Below are 24,062 nucleotides of genomic sequence, written 5' to 3' on the forward strand. Positions count from 1 at the left end.
CAATAAAGCCCAGGAATGGGCTCTGCCCCTGCCCATTCCCTTGGGACCAGGCACCATTTCCAGGCAGTGCAAGGCCTCTGGGCAAGCAGGAGCTGCAAAGTCATTCCTGAGATGAGACAAGAAAGGGGAAAAAAGGGCTGAGAGTCAGGGTGAGAAGAGCCATCTGAGGAGAGCTAATGGGTGAGAAAGCCGAGAGACAGGTCTGAGGGATGATAGTGCTTCTGGAGGGAAGGGCTGCCTGGAAATGGGTCTGGCTGTTCCTGCTCCGTGGGGCTCCTGGGGAAGCACCTGCCTCGAGGCAATTTATTCAGCTGTCAGCATGTTCTCACAGAGACTCTGGATGCATCCCAGCACCGGGAGCCGGGCTGCGCACAGGGTGCTTTTCCCATCTCCTGGTTATCGTTGAATTTCAGGCTTTTTTTCCTGTGTTGCACTGGCTCAAACTGCTCCTCTTTCTCCCATGGAGACCTGAAAATAGGGAGAAGATTGGGCACTTCCACACCAGCAGTCAAGCTCTAAATAAATCAGATTTTCTGGGGGGATTGTTGTTATTTTGCCTTTTTTTTCCCCTGTGAACTTCTCCATGGAATTCCAGCTGCACTTCCTGAGTTACCCTGATTCGGTCCAGAGTCACTCTTTAATTTTTTTTCCTTGCACAATTTCAGTTCCAAGTGTCCCCCTCACACACGTAACTGCAGCACAGCAGCCAGGATTGGGCAGGCTGCCCTGATCCAAGTGTCCGGCGTGGCACCCCCTGTGTGCACGTCACAATTTCGGGGTGACTAAGCACATTGGCAGTGGCTTTCAGTGGCATCTCTGGAGCACTGCTCTATATTTGTCTTTCCTTCCTCTGTTTGTGGCGGTTTAAAAGAAATAAAGCGTCTCCAAGCTATGTGCTGACAAGATTTGGCGATTCTGGATGGCAGGAGGGGTACAAGGCTCAGCGCAGCGAGTACTGGAAAGATATTTGTCACTGCAGATTCTGCTTGTCATATGCAGAGATGACATGCAGATCTCCCTCTGACAGATTGATAGTCATTCCGAGATGCATCCACCCACAAAAACCACAGACATGCTGCTTGACTCAAATCTTGACTTTAACCACAACTTTGTGATGCAAAACTGGTGGAGTTTTTGGTACTTTTTGTTAAAAATGAAATCTTTATAGGGGTTTTCCAGCATCCTTGCTAGTTACTAAAAACAAACCAACATCAGCCTACTGGATGGGACAGCTCAGTTTACTCGTGGGTGGTTTTGACATTCAGCTCATTAACATGTTTAGTCTGAAAGAATGTTGGAAAGGTAGTAAATAAAAAATTGGATGGAGAAATACAGCATCTCTCCAGAAGTTACTCCTTATGTCGCAGTGACAATGCCAGTTTCACTTAGAAGGAATATTTGTCCTGATTTTACTCCAAATACCCACAGCTCATCCTGAGCGAGCTCAAAGCCTGGTCAGTGTGTTTGTAGAGGTAAATGCACTGTGCTGGGTGTAAAGGTTACACTCTGTGCTGGCCGGGCCAGGGAGTTCACACCTTGGCACGAAACTTCCAGCGCGGCGTGGGAGAACCTGGGCACGCTGGCCCACAGCCAGGGAGTCTCCCAGGGAAACAGGGAGCCACCCAGTGTGTCAGCAGGAGCTTTGTGTCCCCAGGTGGGAAGGCACTTGACGTGGAACTGGATTTTCTGGCATGGGATGGCTCCACAGGCACCCCTGGGAACTCCTGTGCACTCCTGACAAGCTCTGGGATGGCCCTGATGGAGAAGGGATGTTGGACCAGGTGATCCCTTCCCACCTGACCCATTCTGAGATGGGATGTGTGCCTGGAATTGCAGCCAGGGGGTCTGCAGAGCACAGAGAACACACATGGCAGCGTCTTCAGCTGCTTATGTTGGAAACGGGAAAGGGAAAGTACTCCAAATAAGTTTCTCTTGTTCGGAAACACAATGGGCAATTTAAAACCCCTATTAGGCTTGTGTGTAGGAGCATTTCCCATCCAGGGGGACCAGAGGGATTGCTATGGAGCTGTATTATGACTTCCCTGATATCAATCAAGCCCCCATTATGTAACGAGGTCTCCATCACGCGCGCCCCAGCGCGAGGCCCCGCCGTGAGCACCGAGGCTGCAATCCCGGCTCCTTTGTCCTGCCCTCTGCCAATTTGCAGCAAAATTGAGGATGAGGCTTGAATTTGCCATTGTGGCGGGGCTGGGGCCGTGGCTGTGCTTTCAGAGCAGTTATTTGCATTGCCTTGATTAGCATGTCACCTGCTTCATTAGCGGAGAAAAGGCTGCTCCACACACTCAGCCAGTCATGCAAATTGAGGAATGCACGGAGATCCTTCCCCTCTAGGACTTGCCATTATTAGCAAAATTGGCATATTCAGTTTGTTTCTTCCTCTTCAGAAGGTCACTTTTGATTTCCACCTCCAAATGGAAGGTCTTATTTAAGAGACAAAGTAATCCCAAAGTGGTCCCAAACTTTTAACATCCAGCAGTCCTGCTTAATGAAACCGGATGCCAAAGGAAAACCCAGGTGTGTGTAGGGCAGGTGGAACCTCCCTGGTTTCAATCTAATCCTTAAACCAACAGCCATTTCTCTGTCACCCGATCATTAATTTTACTGGATGTCAGCGATGTGTTTTTAGAGCCAGAAAGCTCCCTCCTGTGCAGGACCAAAATTAAACTTAATTTGCAGATGACTTTCTCAGGTTTTGGAGGATTTTTTTTTCACTTGAGAGTCCAATAATGGTGAATAAAGCTTTCTGTGATGTCAGAGATACTCAGCTTTTGTGGAAAAGGGTACCCAAATGGGGAAATTAAACAGATCCCTCACACAGCTTTTCTCTGAGATCAGGAAGTTGCCATGGGGGCACCAGATCTCAGTCCAGAATGGGAAAGTCCTAACACAGATTTGACCTCAGAAGCTGCAGGGACAGAACCACCACCAGCCCCAGCAGGGTTTTCACCATTGCCTGTCTCTGCTGGCACAGCCATCATGGGCAGAGGAGTTCAGCCAGAAAGAAAACTTTAAAAAAGCTTAGATTGAACCAAGAGTGAAAGAAGAAAAAGGAAAAATTTGATGGTCATGCATGAAATGTCACTGCAGAAATGAATCTGCAGTCGGGAATGACCTGTTCGTGGGCTGAGGGGAGGAACAGTCACTTTCCTCTGCTGACCAGATGACACAGCCCCTGCTCAGGCTGGGGACACAGTGTGACCTCCTGAGCCATCCGTGCCACCCCTGGATCCACCCACCTGCCCTGCATCCCCACTGCCGGGGTGGTGGCCGTGCTCTGCTCCTCTTGCTGCAGCTGCACCCGAGGGACAGAATCTCCCTTTTTGCATCTCCCCGCAGCTCCTGGGAGGGCAGAGCCGCAGTGAGAGCCCCGGGTTCCACCCTGCTGCTTTCACACGGATCACAGAGCAGAGCAGGCTGTGCCAGTGCCCAGCACTCGCTGCTTCTGCCTTTTTAAGGTAAAGATGAAGCAACAGCGCCCATCCTCAGGGGTGCCCTCCCAGGCTGTGCTCAGCCGCCTCCCTCTCACCTGACTGGCAGAGGCTCCGGGAAGCCTGACAAATTTGTGTGTCTGCTTATCCCTGGATGGCAGGAGGGGAAGGAGTGAGTCAGGTACGTGTCTCTGCTGCTCAGGGAAGATGAAATCCTGCTCCTCCACCACGCCGGCGGCAGCCCAGCGCCGCGCTCCCTCTGCACACACCTTGCTGCAGAGGGGAAGGCAGATTTGCCAGGAGATACATATGGAAATACATGTGATTAAGGAGTCACAATCTCACCGATAAATCTGGCTGGGAGACTGCTGGTCAGGCTGCCCTCCTTCCTCCCTCCCCTCGGGTGCCCTCCTGAAAGCTGAGCTCTCCTGATGACCTGAGCTGGGGACATGCACCCACCTCAGACAGTGTGTGCACTTACCAGATTAAAGATGATTAATTGTACCAGGTAGTTCCTGCTACATCTTAATCAAATACACATAATCAGCAACGCTCCTGTGCACACAATACTTGGAGCTGGAGGGGTTTTTAACTCTCTCCAATGACAGCCACAAACCTGAACTATCAGTGGGGAGAGTGTGAAGTATCCCAGCCCGGAGTGACCGCAGGTGAAGTTCCCTGGGTGCCAGTGCCTCTCACTGCTGGAGGAGGGACATGCTCTGGTTATAAAAAAATCAACCTCTGCTCCTCTGGGCTCTGGGAAAAGCCCCATCCTTACCTGCCAGGCCCCTGTGACACCACATCCCAGGACACCTGTGTGTGACAGAATTGCACACACCACCTTGGAGGGGACACAAACCACCAGCAGCCTCTGACTGTAGAGTATTTTGCATCATTTATTTAAATACCTATATTTATGCATTTACAAATTTTCATAGCTCTTTCTTTAGCTTTTTTTCATTTTTTTTCTTTTGTAGACAGTATTGCAGAGAAGTCAGCTTCTGTAAAATGAGGTCCATGTATAAAACTATGCAGCGGATTGGAGGAAAAAAAACCAGCCAAACAACAACCCAACAAGTTTCCTTTCACACTCTGGAGAATCAGAAACCAAAGAAAGTGACCAAATGAAAGGGGGCAGGGAGAGGAAGGGGTGGGACAGAGCAGCCTCAAACCAGTGGCTCTCACACAAGCATTACACACATCAGTGCTCAGCTACAGGACACGTTTCAGTCGGTGCAGTGCCTGTTTGCTAAAGCTTTAACAGGCACGTAGGTCTCTAATGAAAAAATAGAAGGAGAGGATCCTACACACTGAGAATGCAAAGCCTGGACAGCCTCGGCTCGGTCCTGGGAGACTGCACCAACTCGCCAGCAGCGCATCCTCATTCCAAACTCCATTTTGCATAAAAAGTTCCCTTTAAGAAATCTTAGCATTTAAAAAACCCGGTGTCTGAGCTCTTCTAGCTTCAGTACTCTAAAGAAATCTCTTGAAAAATACCTCCTGCTTTCCTCACTCGGAAGCTTCAAAATAATGTTTTGCTTTAATCGATACCAATCGAACAGCTCACAGAGTCCCAGCATCATCCCTGGGAGGAAGAGGCAACAAATATGGCATTGCAAGATATTTACACACATGGTACAAAAATGTCCAAGGGTATGAAAAAATCACCAGTTACACAATTTTGCAGCAGCCTCATTTACACCTGTAATTTTATACCATTTATTACATTGTACTAACACACCAGATCCAAAGATGTGCACTCCCTTAGGACATTCAGGAGTTCCAAATATATTGTGATTGCATAATTCATATTGCACAATTGTATAAAAACATAAATACTAGCTATTCTATTCTTTTTTTTTTTTAAATACAAAATACATGTCACATAGTCAAATAATCTTTTCAAGTGCAATTCAGGTGCTCTCTTAAGTCCTTCCAAGGAAAAGGCAATTTTGATAGTTTTGGCACAAAGTTTAACCTCTGTCCCGTGCCAACAGTTCTAATCACAATCCACGCGCCCCCAGCTTGGTAAGAGTAGCAGTCATATACATCTACGTATAAAACCAGGGTATTTACAGGATGCACAGAAGGTTCAGGAGCAGCCTCCGGGCCGGGGGTGTTGGGGGTGACCCTCCCAGCTCAGGCTGGTTGCTGCTGCAGGTTCACATTCATGGGCGGGGGGTGTCCAAGGAGACCGATGCGCTGCTTCTGCTTCCTCTGCTCTGTCATCTGGAAAATTAACAAGTTTGCTCATTAGGCCCCGGCGCTTCCTGTGCGTCAGCTCGCCCGCCCGAGGGCCTGCTGTGCTTGGCGTTGGCTGCAGAGCCCTGGCTACAGCCAGAGCCTGCTCCTGGGGCAGGGGGGACTCCAGACTCAGCATGGCCACGAGTGTCTGTGTGCCCAAACACTGCCAGGGACAGCCCGGCAGAGCCTGGGCACTGCCAGGGACGGCTCATCTGTGTGCCCGGGCACTGCTGTGCCAGGGACAGCCCAGGAGAGCCTGGACACTGCCAGGGACGGCTCATCTGTGTGCCCGGGCACTGTTGTGCCAGGGACAGCCCAGAAGAACCTGGACACTGCTGTGCCAGGGACAGCTCATCTGTGTGCCTGGGCACTGTTGTGCCAGGGACAGCCCAGAAGAACCTGGACACTGCTGTGCCAGGGACAGCTCATCTGTGTGCCTGGGCACTGTTGTGCCAGGGGAAGCCCGGCAGAGCCCAGACACTGCCAGGGACAGCTCTGCAGAGCCCGGACACTGCTGTGCCAGGGATAGCCCAGGAGAACCTGGGCACTGCTTTGCCAGGGACAGCCCTGCAGACCCCAGACACTGCCAGGGACAGCTCTGCAGAGCCCGGACACTGCTGTGCCAGGGACAGCCTGTCTGTGTGCCTGGACACTGCTGTGCCAGGGACGGCTCATCTCTGTGCCCAGACACTGCTGTGCCAGGGACAGCCCGTCTGTGTGCCTGGGCATTGCTGTGCCAGAGACAGCCCGGCAGAGCCCAGACACTGCCAGAGACAGCCCGGCAGAGCCCAGCAGACAGCAGGAACCGGAGCGGGGAGCAGCCTGCAGAAACCTCCCCTGTCAGGAATTCTCGCTAACCCGTCCAGCAGAGGGGGCGGAAAAGGGGCGAGCCCTGCAGTCAGGCTGGGAATACCCTTGCCTTTGCTGGAAAACACTGAGCACTCCCTGCTCTCATCCCGAGTGAGCCAACAGCCCTCCCCATCTGCCAGGCAGGGCTTAACCCCCTCACTGCCACACAGCCCAAACTTTGTTATTTAATGAGTGGGAAGCAGATGGGGAATGCTGCTCTCCCGATCGGTGAACTATGAATGGGAAATGGATCACTGGTATTGCTGATATTGAGAAATGGACACAATCCAATGGCTCCACTCTGCTTTTTTAAAACTTTGGGAGGCTTCTGACAAGTTACATAAGCCATGTAAGGAATGGCTCTGGCTGGGCAGGGTCTCAGGAGCGAACAGCTGGGTCCCACAGCTGGATCCCACAGCTCCTGCCACGCTGCGGCTGCAGAGGAGCCACAACATGGGATGGCTCACAGGGAATGCCAGGACAGCCTCACCCCTGCTCCACCGAGGGCACCTGAGCTCCCCCAAGTGCCCCCACCCCCTCAGGGCTCAGCACATGATCCACACTCCCATCCTGCTCCTGCTGCTCCTTACAGCTACAGCCACCATTTAACTTCTCCAGTTTTTGCTGTTTAATGACAAATGCCAGCCAGTGTCACTGCTTGTGGCAGCAACCCCAGCAGAAGGGAGGTGGTGTGTACCTGTTTGGTTCATTTGTAACACATTTGGGATCACAGAATTGGTAAAGTTGGAAAAGACGTCCAGGATCAAATCCAACAGTCAACCCGGCCCCAGCACCCTGGTCACCGTAAACCACCTGAGTGTGTCTGTTTAAATCCCCAGTTTCAGAGCTGATGGAGTTTCCCAGCTGGGGCAGGGTATCCTGGGGGCTGGCCAGTGCCTGACCTGGGGCTCTCTGTGGGGATGGGATTGCTCCAAAGGGGCAGTGCTGGGCAGCCTCTGCAAGGCTGCTCTGCTGCACACCCACAGCTCACCCTGTGCCCACTGGCACTCCCTTAACCAGCAGGAAAGGGACTGAAACACCAGCATTCCTCTTGAAACCATAATTAACCCTGACCTTGCTCACTGCCTGGCCCAAGAGAGGCAGAGCTGCAGCCTCCTGAGAACAGGGCACACTTCTGGAATTCTCTCCACAAAAAGCTTCTGACACTTCACAGGGAATGGGAGCAGGAGGAGAGGGGTCTTCCCAGAGCTCCCTGAGCACACACACAACCCACGCCCTGCTGAACCCACATGTTAAACTGCTGCTAGGATAACCCACAAGTTATGGAAATGCAGAGAGGCCACGAGGACTTGGCTTAAAAATGCCTCTTTACATTAATTATCTTCACTGAGCAAACTGAGAGCACAATTTCACACTGCCAATAAACTGATTCAGAGGGTGCACAGAATGAAAAGGAAAGAAAGAAGAATAAAGAAAAGGGACTGTAGGAGATATTTTTCATGCTATGTAGAAAAGGGATTGTGCACCCTGGTGCAGGTGTTTGTAGAAGATGTGGCTTTAAAAAAAGGGAAGAATAAAGCAACCAACCATAAATAAGAGGGAGAAATGCAATTTTGGTGTCAATGCAGAACATTATTAATCCTGCACTACACTTAATGCTGTGTGGAGGGCACAGGGCTGCAGGAGGGAGCAACTTATTGCCATCACATTTACTGGAGAGCGAATCTCCTGCAAAAGCTTTCCAGTGACAGCACACCTGGGCTAACAGGCCATAAAAGCCAGGCACAGCAAATCCCCAGGGAGCTGCCAGGACCCAAACACTGCCCAGGGGTTCAGCTGAGCCAGGCTGGGCTCCCCAATAATGCCTGGGCCTGACAGAGGCAGCCTGGCTCCAAAGGTTGTCACCCTGAGTCTCACCTGGAGCCCAGGGCGCTGTCCCCAAACAGGGGCTGGCCCCAGGAGTCCCACCTCTGCCTGTCACCCTGAGCCTCACCTGGAGCCCAGGGGGCTGTCCCCAGCCAGGCCCAGCCCCAGGAGGGATGCTGGAACTCTGGGAAGGATTTCTGGGTGATTACATCTAATCCCCTGCTGCTGCAGACAATTATGGTGCAATCTTTTCACACAGAATTAAAGTGATCAGGATTTTAATGGCTCTTGGTGCACTTTGGGGAAGCAGGCAGGCTGGAACTTGGCTTCTAATAATTAGAGTCTCCAGAAACCTAACAAGCTTGAAGAGCAAATGAATGAGAGGTTTTCCCTTTATTTAATTACAAGAAAATAAATACAAATAAGAATTCCCTGAGTTAGTTCCTTTTCTGGAGACAGTGCCGGATCAGGAGGAGGGATATACTGGCTTTGTCACATAATTGGAGCATCCTGCATCTTCAGCAGGCCTCTCAATAATGGTACTTAGGGGAATTCCTAAAAGCTATCACCACACTAATGAAGCTGGTTTCCTCTCTTGCTTTTACAGTCAAATAGCTCTCTAAAAGCTAAACCCTTCATTCTTGTTGTCACAAAGAGCAAGGAGAGGTTTTAGTGCTTGGTCAGCCAAGAGGGCTGCGAGCTTCAGAAGGAAGAAAAGGAAGAAATGTGTCGTGAGGCTGTGGCCATGGGGAGCTCCTGTGCCTGCACCTGGAGTCAGAGCCTTCAGCAGGGACACCCAGGACACACGGCAGGGCCATTGTTCCCAGGCTAAACAGCCAAACCACTGCCCAGCACGAATTAAAGCCCAGACAAAAGAGCAACTGCCTCTGCCCTCCATCCTCAGACCAAGAGGAGCAAGGGGCTCTGTGGCACCGTGCCTGAGCACTAATTACAGCCCTGGGCAGCGAGGCTGTCAGCTCCCAGGCCCCCAATTAATCCCTTCCTTGCCTCCACAGGGTGCTGGGGACAGGGCCCAGCTGCAGAGGGTGACTGGGAGGCAGGAGCTGATCTCAGTGCTGGCTGCCAGGGCTCCTGACACAGCAGAGCTGCACGGACACACCCAGGCAGGCCAGCAGAGCTGGGCAGCAGGGATGGCACTGGTGCTGGGACAGGAACTGCTCCACCCACCACCCAGGTGCAAGTCAGCAATTCATCTCAGCCAGTGCCAGTACCTGCATCAATTCACTAATTGAACCATCTGGCTCAGGTTATTAATGCACAGAGATAAGCAGGCACCACAAACAGCTCCTGGCAGCACAGGCAGCAGTGCTTTCCTTCCCTGCTCCCTCCAGTCAGGCCGGGATCCCTGGGGACAGCACCAGCTGAAGCCCTGCTGCCTCTGTCCTTCACAAAACCATTGCTGGGCTGGGCACCAGCCCACGACAACCTCGAGCCCAGCCAGGGCAGAAGCCACCCAGCTCTTGCTGCAGAGAAGCTGCTGCAGCAGAAGAACCCTGCGAGGTCTGCGGAGCACTCGCTGGCTCACAGCAGCAGCAGCAGCAGCGTGTGGTGCAGAGCAAACCCTCCTGGGATGTGTGAGCTGCAGGCTGGGGGTGGCAGCAGCCAAATCTCATCTGCTCAGCAGCACAGCCGCAGCACAGAGAGACCAGCACCACCAGCAACCACTCGAGGCTCCTCCAGTGTTCTCGGTGGGTTTTGAGGTGCACAGGGTGACACAGCCCTGGTGTCAGCGTCACACCCTCTGGCTGACAGGATCACACTCAGCTCTTGGGGTTAAAACCCCAAACAACAACAACAACAACACCCGCAGGCTCCCTGCCCCAGCCAGGACTGATTGAAGTTAACTCTGGTGATGTTTTTAACACGAGTTTTCCCTTTCTGATGTGGCCACTCTGGAACTCAACAGCTGGGCCAGCACCAGGCAGGTCAGCTGGAGCATGGGGCTCTGGAGGGACTCTGGTTTGTCACTGCTTTCCTACCCACGAGCCACTCTGGGAAGCTCTCCCTGGGGTCTGGAGAAGCTGTGGAGCTGCAGGAGGGGCTGGCAGGAGCCTGTGCTGCCCCATCATGGTGTGTGCCTGCTCCTTACCTGATCCTTCAGCTCTGACAGCTGCCCAGAGAGGTTGGTCACGAGCTTCATGGTGGACTCCAACTTCTCCTGCAGGTTCCTCAGCTCGTTCTGCTCTCCCTCCGAGTCGCTGCTGACCAGTGACATGGCCCTCATGCGGGGGAACCAGTCCAGGTTTCTCTCCTGAGGGGCACACAGCAGGGCACAATTAGCGTTTGCCACCTGAAAACCTGCCCCCAGAGCACAGCTCTGCAGCCACGGGACATTCCTCGATGCAGCAGCTCTGTTCTTATCTGTAGCTATCTGCACTTATCTGCATTTGCATCTCACTGGAAAGTTTGCAAAGTGCCAGCCCGAGGCACTGCTGGGAATTGGGGCTGCTCACTTTGGGCTTCCTCTCCAGCCACTCGCTGTCCCCAGCCCTTGCTCCCTCACACACACCTCAGCATAAATGCACAACCACTGGACATTAAACCAGCCCAGATTTCACATCTGGACAAGCACTTCCCAGTGCTAGAAACCTGCTGCCATCTCACTGTCTTTTAAATTTTATTTGAGGAAGATTTTCTGCTTTTTTGGTCAAGCAAAGCTTGGCTGTGCTCTCTGACAAAAGGAACCAAGTTCTGGAAATTCTTCCATAGCTGAGATACTTCCTTTTTAACGAAAAAGAAAACCCTATTTTGACTGTCTGGTTCAGGCTAAAATGAGGGGCAGATACATTGCAAAGCACTGCCTGTAGAGCTTTTCCCTCAGCCATACAAAGTCTCTCATGGTCCATGTTTAAGTTGCAGTCAGGAATGCCACCGGACACAGCAATGCCACTGGACACAGCAATGCCACCGGACACAACAATGCCACCGGACACAGCAATGCCACTGGACGCAGCAATGCCACCGGACACAGCAATGCCACCGGACACAGCAATGCCACTGGACGCAGCAATGCCACCGGACACAGCAATGCCACCGGACACAGCAATGCCACCGGACACAGCAATGCCACCGGACACAACAATGCCACCGGACACAACAATGCCACTGGATGCAGCAATGCCACTGGACGCAGCAATGCCACTGGATGCAGCAATGCCACCGGACACAGCAATGCCACTGGACGCAGCAATGCCACCAGACACAGCAATGCCACCAGACACAGCAATGCCACTGGACACAGCAATGCCACTGGATGCAGCAATGCCACTGGACACAGCAATGCCACTGGACACAGCAATGCCACCGGACGCAGCAATGCCACTGGACACAGCAATGCCACTGGACGCAGCAATGCCACTGGACGCAGCAATGCCACTGGACACAACAATGCCACCGGACACAGCAATGCCACCGGACACACACTCAGCCTGAGAAGCCTGTACAGACTCACACAGGCACTCGGGTACTCGCCAGAGATGTTAAAAATAAAGGCAGGAGCGGAACAGAAAGCCACAAAAGAGGAGGAGGGGTGCACTCCACGTCCTGACACCTTACACTTCAACATCAAACTGGTTTCCCATCCAGTCTGGTTCTCCTCCCACGCTGGAGATATGCTCTGAAATGGAAGCTGAACTCGGGCTGGCTGAGGTGAGGTGTGTGTGCTCTCACAGGTGACACAGCTGGGGAGCTCTGAACACACCAGCCACGCTGAAGGGAGACTGCACTGACACCAAGGGATGCTCTTAATCAAAAATCAATCAGCACTGCTGATTAACAGCGACCAAAGCTCACCCCACTGGCTGGCCAGGCTCTTCTCTGGGCTCCCAGCTCGTTTTTAAAGCAGCACTGCAAACTCCTGCCTTTTTGTCATTCCCTGCCTGAATCTCCAGCTCCAAGCCTTCCCTCCATGCTCCCCCTCGTTCCCAGGAGCATCCATCCTGCTTAATCAGGGCTGTGCACCTCTACAGAGAGCTCCAGTCACATCCTCTCTGCAATTCAGATGTGATGCCAAGACTCATCAGCTTAAATTAGCTGTCTCTGATGTGCCTGGAGTTTCCTTTTGCCAGGATGAGAAGGCAGAAAGCAGAAAGCAGAAAGCAGGCCCTTTCCCATGCAGGCACCACAGCATTCCCACGTGATGCAGAACTGCCAGGAAGGCTGTTTGCTCCTGATCTCTGTTTACAGGGCAGATGGTTTCTGCTAATAAAAGGGAAAAAAAAAATCTATGTACAAAAAAAATATGCCTTTACCAAGACAAGTGCCAAAATATTTTGGACTTTAGGGAACGGCAGCCCCACAATTAAGGTTTAATAGCAGGAACAGGCAGCACTGCACTGTGTTCTTCCAGCTGTAGTAAAAGGCTCATTAGGGAGGAGGGGGCAGCTCAGCATTTGTGCTCAGGTCCAGCATCTCCCACCCAGGGAAAACCAACAACACCAACTGCACTTCCCCCTGCTCCTCCAGGGAAGAAACAAGGGCAGACGATGAGGAAAATTGGACTAAAATGCAATTTATATTTGCAGGATTGCCTGGAGCCCCAGGTCCATGTCCTGAGGTTTCCAGGCAGACACAGGAGCCCTGAAGCTCCTGCCTGCCCCTTTCTTGCTCCAGAAACATTCTCCTTATTCCCAAAAACGTTTCTAAGGCCATCCCCAGAGTGTTCCCAGGCCCCATCCTTGAGAAGGATGAAAGGGATGAGGGAAGCACCAACTTTCCCTACCTGCAGTGTTTCATAACAAATACCCCAAGCACTTTCCAACATCACTCTGCAATTGCAGCCAGCACTGCAGCTGCTGCAGAGGCTGTGACTTGATCCTTCCAGGCCCAGAAGGTGAAATCAAACAGCACCCACAGCTTCTGCAGCCTGCTCAGAGCCTGCAAACTCGCTGCGTTTCTGAAAGCCCCAGCCCTCAAAGTCAGGAAATCTTGGCTTTGATTTGAACAAAACCAACAAAGCACCTCTAGTTCTCATGTCAGGTTGAAAGATGAAAACCAAGCTGTGAACTCCAGAGGCTGAGGCAGGGGAAGGCTGAGGACAAGGAGACACAGCCCGGGGGGTGTCTGAGCTCACACTTCAGAACTGGCACTGACCCCCCTGGAAAGGGTTAATGGGCACTGGAAATTCCCTGTGCAGGGACAGCTCAGGAAGGACCTGGGCATCGCTGCCCACCCTGACTGGGCTGCACTGCTGTGCCTCCCCCCTCCACAGCTGTCAGCACCACGCTAACCCAGCACTGATCTGGGCACGTCCAGCTGGCACCCGGCAGGAAACAGGGGGTGCCCACCCAAACAGGCTGGGAAAGCACAGGAGAGGTGCAGATACATCCCTGTGGAGGCACCAGGCAGTGCTGCTGGCCAGGCTGGGCTGGCACTCACAGAGAGGACAGAGGGGAGCTGCCAGCACGGCAGGACTCAGCTCTGCCTTCTGCACACACTCTGGATTTCCCTGGAAACCTTGAGGCTGCTCTTGAGCCCCCCCAGCCCCGCAGAGAGGAGCTGGATGTGACCGGGCTGCTGACACACAGCCTGGCCTGTCCCTGCTGGGAGCGTGGGGGTGTTTGCTTTCAAATAAATAAATATTTAAGCAGAGCCAGCACCAACGGCACGGAGCAGGAATGCTGAAAGGTCAGGGCATGGTGATCCTGCTGGGCCAGCCTGGCTCCCAGCACTGCCACGCAGGGGTCAATAAAAGATTTATATCTCCACGATCCAGTTTCTGCTGAACTTCAGCTCAGCCCTGGGGTGCCTTTAAAGGCACAGCTTCATGTCCATCCTGGGGCTTTGGAGGTGTTGCAGAGGCACGGAGTGAGCCTGGAGGGGGGAGGCTGCCCGAGCTCCTGTGCAGCTGCTGGCACCCACACACCAATGATGCCCTCTGCCCTGGGATCCTGGGGTACACTCAGCTCCTCTTCCCAGCATCCTGGGGTGCACTCTGCTCTTCTTCCCTTCCCAGGATCCAGGGTTCACTGTGCTCCCCATTCCCAGTATCCAGGGTACCCCAGTTCCCCATTCCCAGTATCCAGGGTACCCTCAGCTCCCCATTCCCAGTATCCCCTCAGCTCCCCATTCCCAGTATCCAGGGTACCCCAGCTCCCCATTCCCAGTATTCCAGTACCCCCTCAGCTCTCCATTCCCAGTATCCAGGGTACCCCAGCTCCCCATTCCCAGTATCCAGGGTACCCCAGCTCCCCATTCCCAGTATCCAGGGTACCCCAGCTCCCCATTCCCAGTATTCCAGTACCCCCTCAGCTCCCCATTCCCAGTATCCAGGGTACCCTCAGCTCTCCATTCCCAGTATCCAGGGTACCCCAGCTCCCCATCCCAGTATCCCCTCAGCTCCCCATTCCCAGCATCCAGGGTACCCCAGCTCCCCATTCCCAGCATCCAGGGTACCCCAGCTCCCCATTCCCAGCATCCAGGGTACCCCAGCTCCCCATCCCAGTATCCCAGTACCCCTCAGCTCCCCGCTCCCAGCCCAGGCCCATCCCGTGCTGCAGCAGCCGGAGCCAGCGCAGCGCTGCCGGAAGCGGGCTGACCACAAGCGCTGCGTTTCTGGGTTTCGGGCTGCAGCTCTTTTCTAGGTAAAGTTGGAAAAGTCCCTGCTGTAAGGGCAGCAGCAGGGGCGCTGCCATGCCCTGGGAAGGCAGAGGAAGCGCTGCTGCCATTCATTCTGAGAAGCGCCGGCTCCTCCTGCCTTTCTGATGAAGAGTGCTTCTGAGAAAGGCTGGGAGGCGACCTCAGCACGGGCTGTGCCAGCAGGGGCACCATCCTGCTCCTCCTGGGCAAGGAATGCCAGCTCATGGCAGGGAGGCAGGCTCTGCTCGCCCCAAGGACTCCCCACTCCTCTCCAGGGTCCCCGTGTACCCTGTGCCTCAGAGTTATGGGTGCTGAAGGGCTGATTCAGCCCTCTCCAAAATAAATCCCCACAGCTGCCACCAAAGGGCTGCCCAGCAGCATCGCTTACAAATCACGGAATTATTTTCCTTGGAAAAAACCTCCAAAAACCTCCAAAACCCTCACGAAGTCCAAGCTGTGCCCCATCCCCACCCAGCCCAGAGCACTGAGTGCCAAGTCCAGTTGTTTCTTGAACACAAACAGGGAAAGGCAGCAGCAGCAAATTTCAGTTTCTGTCATGGGAAGTTAAAAATCAGACCCACACAGCTACAAAAGAGCTCTGTGAAGCACTCTGAAAATGCATCTGTTTGTTTGTGGTGACATGGGACTCCTCTTGGGTCTTTCTTGAGCTTCCTGGAAAAATCCCCACATCAGGTTCTGTCTCTGCACCATCACTTCTTCCACACCAAGCTGCACTGCTCCCCTCCATGAAAACCAGCACTTGATGGTGTCTCCCCCCTCCACACTCAGAGCATTCTCAATCCTCACAAGGCCCGTGTTGTCCCACAGGAGGCCGACAACACAAGGTTCAGGGTGCAATAACTAATTATTTCCTTTTCTCTGTTCAATACCCAGGTGGCACTCGGGCTGGCACAGAGCAGCGAGCCTGGAACACAGACACCATTCCCAAAGGTGCAGGATGACCACGGCCCCACCCCGGGACAGCTCTGCTGTGGGTGAGTGCCTGGAGCCCAGCTGAGCACCCCCAGCCCGATGGACCGCGGGGACAGGGCTCCTGAGGGCCATGTCCTGCCTGCCGAGAGGACGAGGCCACCTCTCCACACCAGCCTCCTGTTGGGCTGCTAGATCCCACTGAAGTGGGGCCCGCTACGCCCCCACAGCTGGGCAGGAGCAGCAATTCCCCAGAGGGGCTGAGCCGCACGCTGCTGGCAGGGGCTGCTGTCACCCACATCCTCTTGCACAAGGGCCAGCGGGGTCAGGGGATGACTCAGGGCCGGCCTCACCCAGCCCGGGGCCACCTCAGCACGCTCGGCCCCAGGGGCTTTCTGGTGCCAGGGGCTTTCTGGTGCCAGGGTTTGTGCTCCCTGCTGGAGGTGTCCCCAGTGCTGGTTTGTGTTGTGCTCCCCGTGCTGGTTTGTGTTCCCCGTGTGTCACCCCAGGGTTTGTGCTCCCGGTGCTGGTTTGTGTTGTGTTCCCAGTGCTGGTTTGTTCTCTCAGTGCTGGTCTGTGCTCCCCGTGTGTCACCCCAGGGTTTGTGCTCCCGGTGCTGGTTTGTGTTGTGTTCCCAGTGCTGGTTTGTTCTCTCAGTGCTGGTCTGTGCTCCCCGTGTGTCACCCCAGGGTTTCCAGGCAGGAGCCTTCCCCCTCCTCTCCACACGCACCCACCCTGGCAGCTGTCTGGGATCCACCCAAAGCCAGCACGTTATGCAAACATCCATTCCTCAGAACTGCCCCCAAGCCTTTCCTTCTGCTTTCATCCACCCAGGCCTTGCTCACACACACGCTCAGCCCAAGGGGAACCTTTGCCTGGTCAGCTGGGATGCCAACCCAGCATTCCCAGCATGGATACATATATATATTTCCAGGTGGTTTACCCGGGAAAATCAAGCACTGGGTTGGAAGGGATCTTAAAGCTCATCTTGTTCCACCCCCTGCCATGGGCAGGGACACCTTCCACAGTCCCAGGTGGCTCCAAGCACTGCCCAAGCTGCCCTTGGGCCCTGCCAGGGATGGGGAAGCCACAGCTGCTCTGGGCAGCCTGTGCCGGAGCCGGGGAAGGTGAGGCTGACCATTCCTTTCTCCCAGCGCAGCTCCTGGGCTGCACCAAGGGCGGAACACGTTCCTCCCCTGCGAGCACAAAGCTCTGCCGTGCCTATGACACAGTGTTTCCAGCAGCCCAGGGCCTGCTGCCAAGCACTCCGGGCTCTCCCAAGCCTCTGCCACGATTTCTTCATTAACCCTGCAATTATATTGGCTAACTCTGGCCAGCTATCTCAAGATGCAGCTTGTTGGGAAGTTACCACCAAACAAAGCACTGTCAGCTCCAGGTCACATCCTGACCTCCTCGGTCTTCCTCCTCCTCCTCCTCTCCCAGCCTGCACCGGTAGCACGGTGACTGGTAGCCCCAAAACCCCAATTTCCTCATCTGTAACCCAGTCATTTGCACGGGCTGCTCACCCCTGTGTCTGCAGCTGCTTTGCTCAATATTGATATGACAAATCTCTCCTATTTGACTCTGCCTGAAGTACAGGATTTCCAGGCACGAGTGACAGATGAACATAACTACGTTTCCAACACTTTCTCAGACTGCAATTTCGTGTCCATATGTCTTTCACGAGTGCTGCAATCATTAAGGGCCTTTTGGAATGCTTTGGGTTGGAAGTATCCTGGTGTGCCCTCGTCATTCCTGGGGTGCTGCAGTGCCAAGCCAGTCCTGGCCATCTGCAGCTGAACTGGGTTTCGTGGAGAGCCTGGGACACTCCTCAAAGCCACCACCACTGCTGAACGCCACCTTCCTGCTGGGGTTCAGAGCACAGTGAGTGTCCCTGCTGGATAACTCCCTGGGAAAGGCTCCAAGTCACACCTGCACTTCTGAAAGGAGGCGATTTAAAAGCCTGACACTGATGGAATCTCGTCTTTGCTTACCAGGAGGCTGTGCCTTGGCAGCAGTCACTCAAACCCAGAATCAGAAACACTTTCCTTCACAGGACAGAGCTCAGGACACCAAGGAAAAAGCCCAATAATATACTTAAATCCCCAGCTTTGTACACAGATGTTAGCTAAGGCACAAAGGGAAATCTGTAACCTTCATTCCTATTCCAAATTCCTTTAAGGCTACCTGTGCCACCACTCCTATTTGTAAATGGTTCCTTTTCAATGACAACACAACCCAGATTTGGAACTCAGTGCCCTCGATCATGGAGCTGGGGCAATTGTGCCACCTCTGCCTCATTTCTGCAATAAAGGCTGCTAATGACACAGATCCTGCCTGGATTGAAAACAAAGGGGAACTGCAGGGGCTACTCACGAAGATCCAGGCTAACTGTTCCAAAGCAGCCTTTACTTTTTAATGAGCACATCTGCATGCACAGCCCCCGCCAGCCCAGGCTGCTCGAGGTGCAGAGCAGGGGATGCAGAGTCGGGCATGCAAATATTTGTCTGCGCTGTGACAGCCCATGCAGCTGCCTGCAGACAGCTCAGGAATGCACACAGCCCCCGGTGCCTGTGTGGTTTTCTCCTTAGCGAGCTGCAGAGTGAGAGATGTGACATATTCTAAATGCCTGCACACAGCCGGCTGTGGCACAGCCCTGCCAGGGCCCCGGTGACAGCTGGGCTGGCAGGGCTGCCCAGGCTGCCACAGCAATGCAGGCAGAGGCCAGACCTCCAGGAGGAATTCTCGAGCCAGGATGGGAAGATAAGACATTTAAATGAACTAATCTGCAGGGAGTTGCACGGAGTTCACATGAGTCATCTGGGTGTGGATGTCAATGTCTGGCCAAGGCGATAAGTGGATCCCCCCACCTCCCACACACAGGGTGTTATTCAGACATCACCTGATCTTCCTAGTGACTGCAGAGCCTCCAGAACCGGGGCCTTTGTTCCTGGGAATCACGGGAGGCACCCTCAGCATCCTTCCCCGTGCTCCAAGCACGGAGCCAGCCCCTGTCTCTGCAGGATGGAGCACACACAAAATGCTAACCCTAACCCTAACATCCTGCTCTGGCCAGCAGAGCTGCACAAACACCAGGAGCTGAACATCATCTCTGCCACTAAGAGATGCTTCCCACATCCACAGCACTGTCTGTGCCATTAAACTGATATTAGGGGGTGGCTCGGGGCAGGGGCAGCAGGGCAGGGGATGCAGGGCAGGGGATGCAGGGCAGGGGATGCAGGGCAGCTCAGGGCAGGGGATGCAGGGCAGGGGCAGCAGGGTGGCTCAGGGCAGCAGGGCAGGGGATGCAGGGCGGCTCAGGGCAGGGGATGCAGGGCAGGGGATGCAGGGCAGGGGATGCAGGGTGGCTCAGGGCAGCAGGGCAGGGGATGCAGGGCGGCTCAGGGCAGGGGATGCAGGGCAGGGGATGCAGGGTGGCTCAGGGCAGCAGTGGGGTGTGCACAGCCTCAGCTCCCCCCACCCCAGCCCTGCAGCCCCATTCGTTCCCTGAGCATCCCCAGCCATTCCCAGCACAGATTCCTGAGATAGCCCGAGTTTGACATCATCTGTGGCAGCAGGCACAGCTGCCCTCCTGATGAAAGGGAATATCATCCCTGTTTACAGCAGCAGGAATTCCAGCCTCCATCAGCAGCCTGGACCTGCAGCTACAAGCCCAGGGCAGCCTGGCCCTGCATGGGACTGAACCAAACCAGTCCAGATCCAGAGCCACCACCAGCCCCAAACTGGTGCCAGAACAGGGCTATGGCAGGGAGAGTGACAGAGGCACAGCAGCACTGCCAGAACAGTTAACAGATTTCATTTTACAGAATCCCAGACTGGTTTGGGTCAGAAGGGACCTTAGAGCTCATCTCACTGGGCAGGGACACCTCCCACCAGCCCAGGCTGCTCAGGTCAGATCACTGACAGGTTTTTTAATTTTGATTTTTTGATCAGCCTTCAGTGCCCTAAACTCAACTCTATTTCCCAGTGCACCTGTTGACTTCTTTCCTCGTGATGTGTTTGAACTTAATGAGCTTCTGTCTGTGAAGAAATATAAAATTCACTAAGGAATTGTAGTTAATAATTGATTTTCAAGGCTACAATTTCTTTTAATGTGGGGCCAGGATCGTGAAGGGTGCAGGATGAACGCTATGGGCCAGATCCAGCTCTGCCATCCCCAGTACAGTGGGAATGCCTTTCCACACACATTATTTTCAGACAAGAAAGCAACAAAATTCAAGATCACTCTTAAAGGTGCCTGAATATTCACTAACTGCATAAATGAAATTGTCCAGAATTCTTTTGATACCACAATGCTTCAAATATCCTTAAAGCACTGTACAAGCAGCACTGGAAGCAGCTCACAAACTGACAGTGGATATAATTTAAGTGTCCTAAATTATTTAATTTTTTTCTTTACTGGTCTGTAGCGTCAGAACAGCCCACAAACACTAAATAACAAAGGCAAATTTTAAAACTGTATTTTCTTAATTTTTTTCTTTCATTTACCGAGGGGCAGAAACCCAAGAGCATTCTGCAGGCATTTTGCTGGGAGTCAGAGCACGGGTGAAACGTTTGAGGTGTGTTCTGCCATCTCCAGGGGGACTTGGAGCACATGCTGCCTCCTATCCCAGCTCCTGAAATGGGGTCCAGCAGCAGCCGAGCGCTGGTCCCACGCACTGCCAGCCCGGCAGGACGTGCCCCATCTCTGCCACCATCCAAGATGTTACAGTGCCACCTTCAGTCGGAAACACGGGAGGAAAATCCCCTCCAAAGCCAGCCGTGCCCCAAGGAGGCTGCCCAGAGAGGCTGGGGGCTCCCAAGGCAGCGCCTCCACCGTGAATCTCTGCCTTGGCACTCATGGAATTGACTGAATTTAAAGCTTTCCTCGGTCCGTCACTCTGCATTCGCGGGATTTTGCCCAAGAGGTTGGAGGGTCCCCATCCCTGGCAGTGCCCAAGGGCAGCCTGGAGCACCTGGGGCAGTGAAGGTGTCCCTGCCATGGCAGGAGTGGCACTGGATGGGCTTTGAGGTCCCTCCAACCCAAACCAATCTGGGATTCTGTGAGCACAGAAAGCTTGAGGAACACATGAAGCAGGCCCCACCCAAATTATCCCTAAAACCACCTTAAATGGGAAAAAACCCACTTCTGGCTCCTCCAGCAGCATCTAAAACAGGTCCGGTATAAAAACAGATTCCCCATGTTTTACACCCAGATTTCAGGGCAGAAAAGGAAGCTCTAATGTTAAAGGACACCGGGAAGAAATTGATTTTCAGAGTGAGCTTTGCCAAATGGCTGCTCAGGAATCCATGGACTGCAGAGGACTCCAGAGCCAGGGCACAGCAGCCTGAGCCTGGGGCAGGATGGTGCCAGGCACTGAGGTGAAATCCACATTTCCTGCCTGTTCCACACTCCCACAGGTACACCCCACATTCACCAGCCCTCACTGAGCCCTGCTCTCAGATCTTCATTTAAAACTGGCTCATGAAATGCAAACCCCAACTACAGACACATCCAAAGCTCTACCTATGGTTACATAAAATTGCATCTGCATGAGACACTCTGGCTATGCATAATTTATCCCTACTCCCATGCACACACAGTAATTAGCCCTTGCTGACACTTAATGAATGGGAATTCTCATAAAAGTTCTCCAGTTTTTGTGCTTCATGCAAACATATTCAGTGACAAATTTTTGCTTCTTATCTAATCCAAGCCGTTCATCTGAAATAACGAATCGGTTGCCAACTGAAACTTTCTTTAAACTGGTTTTAAAAACAACACAAACACAGCACAAATTCATCTTTGAGAAGCAAAGGCACAACACAAAATTGTCTTTAAGAAGCAAAAGCCCTTCAGAAGTTGAGAGCTCCCCCCTGAAGTCATGCGTGCTGCGGGGGGATAAAGGAAGGGAGCAAAATAATCAGGCAGGCTGGAAAGCAGCAGTGATGCACTTGGTTATCTCACTGTGCTAATCCCCCATCAGGTGACTGCTCACAAGATTGCTTTAAGCCCTCATTACTGAGGGAGAAGCAGGACGGGCGCTTTGGTGACCCCAGAATAACACGTCTGACCTGGGAGAGGGCTCGGGGCATTGCAGAGCCACCCCAGGGAGCTGGAACCCCCAGCGGCTCAGGGAGGGGAGGCACAAAGTGCTCTGCTCTAAAGAAATCACACTGAAATACTGTAAATCAAACAGCTTTTGCTCCCCGGCCAGAAGACACAAATTAGTGACTGGGCTTCGGATGTAATTCCAGGAGCTCTGAACCTGCAGCTTGGCAGAGAGGAGCCTTTTAATTCTCTCATTAAAAGCCCTTCCAATTGAGGAGACATTAATTGTAGATTTTCACAATAATAAGCTCAAATCATATGACAACAAATCCTACAAGTCAGTTGGAGATATTTATAGCAGGACAGGTTATAACCTGTTGGTTGTGCTTCAGATACTTCCACCAGCTTGAAAATACTCCCCCTAAATGTGAATTTAAGGCAGAACAGCTTCTCTTCCCCTGATCCAAGCCATGGGGAGTTCCTGGCTGTCACCACTCACTGTCACCTACTCCAGCACACACACAGAGTGCTCTGGAGGCTGGGAAGTCACAGGTACATTTACAATAAATTAAATACAATACAGAGCACTGAAGCCAATATTCCACTGGATTGGTCTAATCTAGGGAAATAAAAAAGCAAAACTCCAAACTCACCTTGATCATTTCTGCCACATAGCTCTCTGGTCCTGTGTATTCTGTGGAATCTTTGACTTTCACCAAGACAATAAAGCACAAATAGTGCCACATGTTGTGCTCCTCCTTAATGTGCTCTTCAAAGGTCACTGTCTTGTTGTCAAACTTATCTCTCTCCAAACCTGTGAGAGGACACAGGGAGAACCATGAGTGTTTGCCAGCTGGGGACCAGGAAAATCAGCTCTAGGACAAAACTGGCTTCTAAAGTCTGCTGCACTTCTGCAAGTCACAGTCATTCTGGAATGGACACTGAATATCAGCATAAAATGTGACAAACACCCAGGGAGAGAAGGAAGGAGGGAGGGAAGGAGAGAAGGAAGGAGGGGAGGGAGGAAGAGAAAGGAGAAAGGAGAAGAGAAAGGAGAAGAGAAAGGAGAGGAAAAAAGGTCAGACAAGAAAGAGAAGAAGAGGAGGAAGAGAAGGAAGAGAGAGTAAAGTGTAACAAGTACTGCTTATATTTATCATACATAACAGAAAAAATACTGGTTAAAAAAGGCAACAACCCCGTAGCAAGCAGTTAGTTGGATTTCATAACACATCTCCTATTTTTGGGCAAACTGATAGCAAAAGCGACGTTTGCTTTGCAGCAAATTTCCAAAGGTTCCCCCGTCAGGCTGCGTGTTATGCAACATGGCAGGACCGTGTCAGTCAGCCCAGCACCTCCACTCCCAACCTGCTGGTGGGAAAAGCTCCACAGCACGCTTGGAAGAAATGACTGCTCACAAAAACCCCTCCTGTTCCCAGAGGAAGCTGCTCTTGGGGGCAGAGGGGAAGCTAGAGCTGGAGTCTGGAGGGAAAATGGCATCCAGAGCATTGCCCATCTGCTCCTGCTGCCAAGCTGCAGTGCACGTGGTGCCCAGGAACATGAACTGAGCAATGCCAGCAGGAACAGCAGCAATTCAGGGCTTTTTCCTCTGAGCTTGCAGCTCTCCCTGCCTTACCCAGAGTAACCCCTTCTTGTTAAGGGTGTCTCCACACTTACCACAAATAAAGCAAGTTGTTTTTAAAATTTCTTCTTTCTTCTGTTTTTCACTCCTTAGATCAGCAAAGGTGTCAATGATCACCCCAAAAATCAGGTTCAGGACGATGATGATGACCATGAAGAAGAACAACAGATCATAGATCACTCTAGCAGCAAAGAGAGGTTCCTGCAAGGTACATTTTGGAATTATTAACAGCCCAATTAGGTACAGCTCACCCTTATTACCACCCTGCCCCACACCCCTTTGCCTGAGGTTCTCCCCTGTGATGCTCTCCAAGGGGAACTCACAACTCAAAACATTAAATGAAACTAAAATGCAAAAATCACTGAAAGAAAAGCCAAATCAGTCAGCTCCAGTGTGGGATCTCTGCAGAGCTGCTCTTCCTGTGTCCAAGATTTTGGACTTCTCTCACTTTCACAAGAGAAAAACTCTTCTGTCA

General features: G+C 52.7%; 1 protein-coding gene across 4 annotated transcripts in view; it reads right to left on the minus strand.

Annotated features, from left to right (window-relative positions):
- Positions 1-4,325: 4,325 nt before the first annotated feature.
- The window catches only part of ITPR1 (inositol 1,4,5-trisphosphate receptor type 1), a 159,128-nt gene continuing 139,391 nt past the window's right edge, over positions 4,326-24,062 (minus strand). For all 4 annotated transcript variants that reach the window (XM_059479817.1, XM_059479818.1, XM_059479816.1 and 1 more), the window contains 4 exons: positions 23,623-23,788; positions 22,602-22,762; positions 10,480-10,641; positions 4,326-5,678 (listed from right to left, as the gene is read on the minus strand). In XM_059479817.1, the coding sequence (XP_059335800.1) occupies positions 5,589-5,678; positions 10,480-10,641; positions 22,602-22,762; positions 23,623-23,788 (579 nt within the window). In that variant the 3' untranslated portion in view covers positions 4,326-5,588. The remainder of the gene's footprint in view (positions 5,679-10,479; positions 10,642-22,601; positions 22,763-23,622; positions 23,789-24,062) is intronic.

Source organism: Ammospiza nelsoni, chromosome 11, assembly GCF_027579445.1.
Source record: "Ammospiza nelsoni isolate bAmmNel1 chromosome 11, bAmmNel1.pri, whole genome shotgun sequence".
Taxonomy (NCBI): Eukaryota; Metazoa; Chordata; class Aves; order Passeriformes; family Passerellidae; genus Ammospiza; species Ammospiza nelsoni.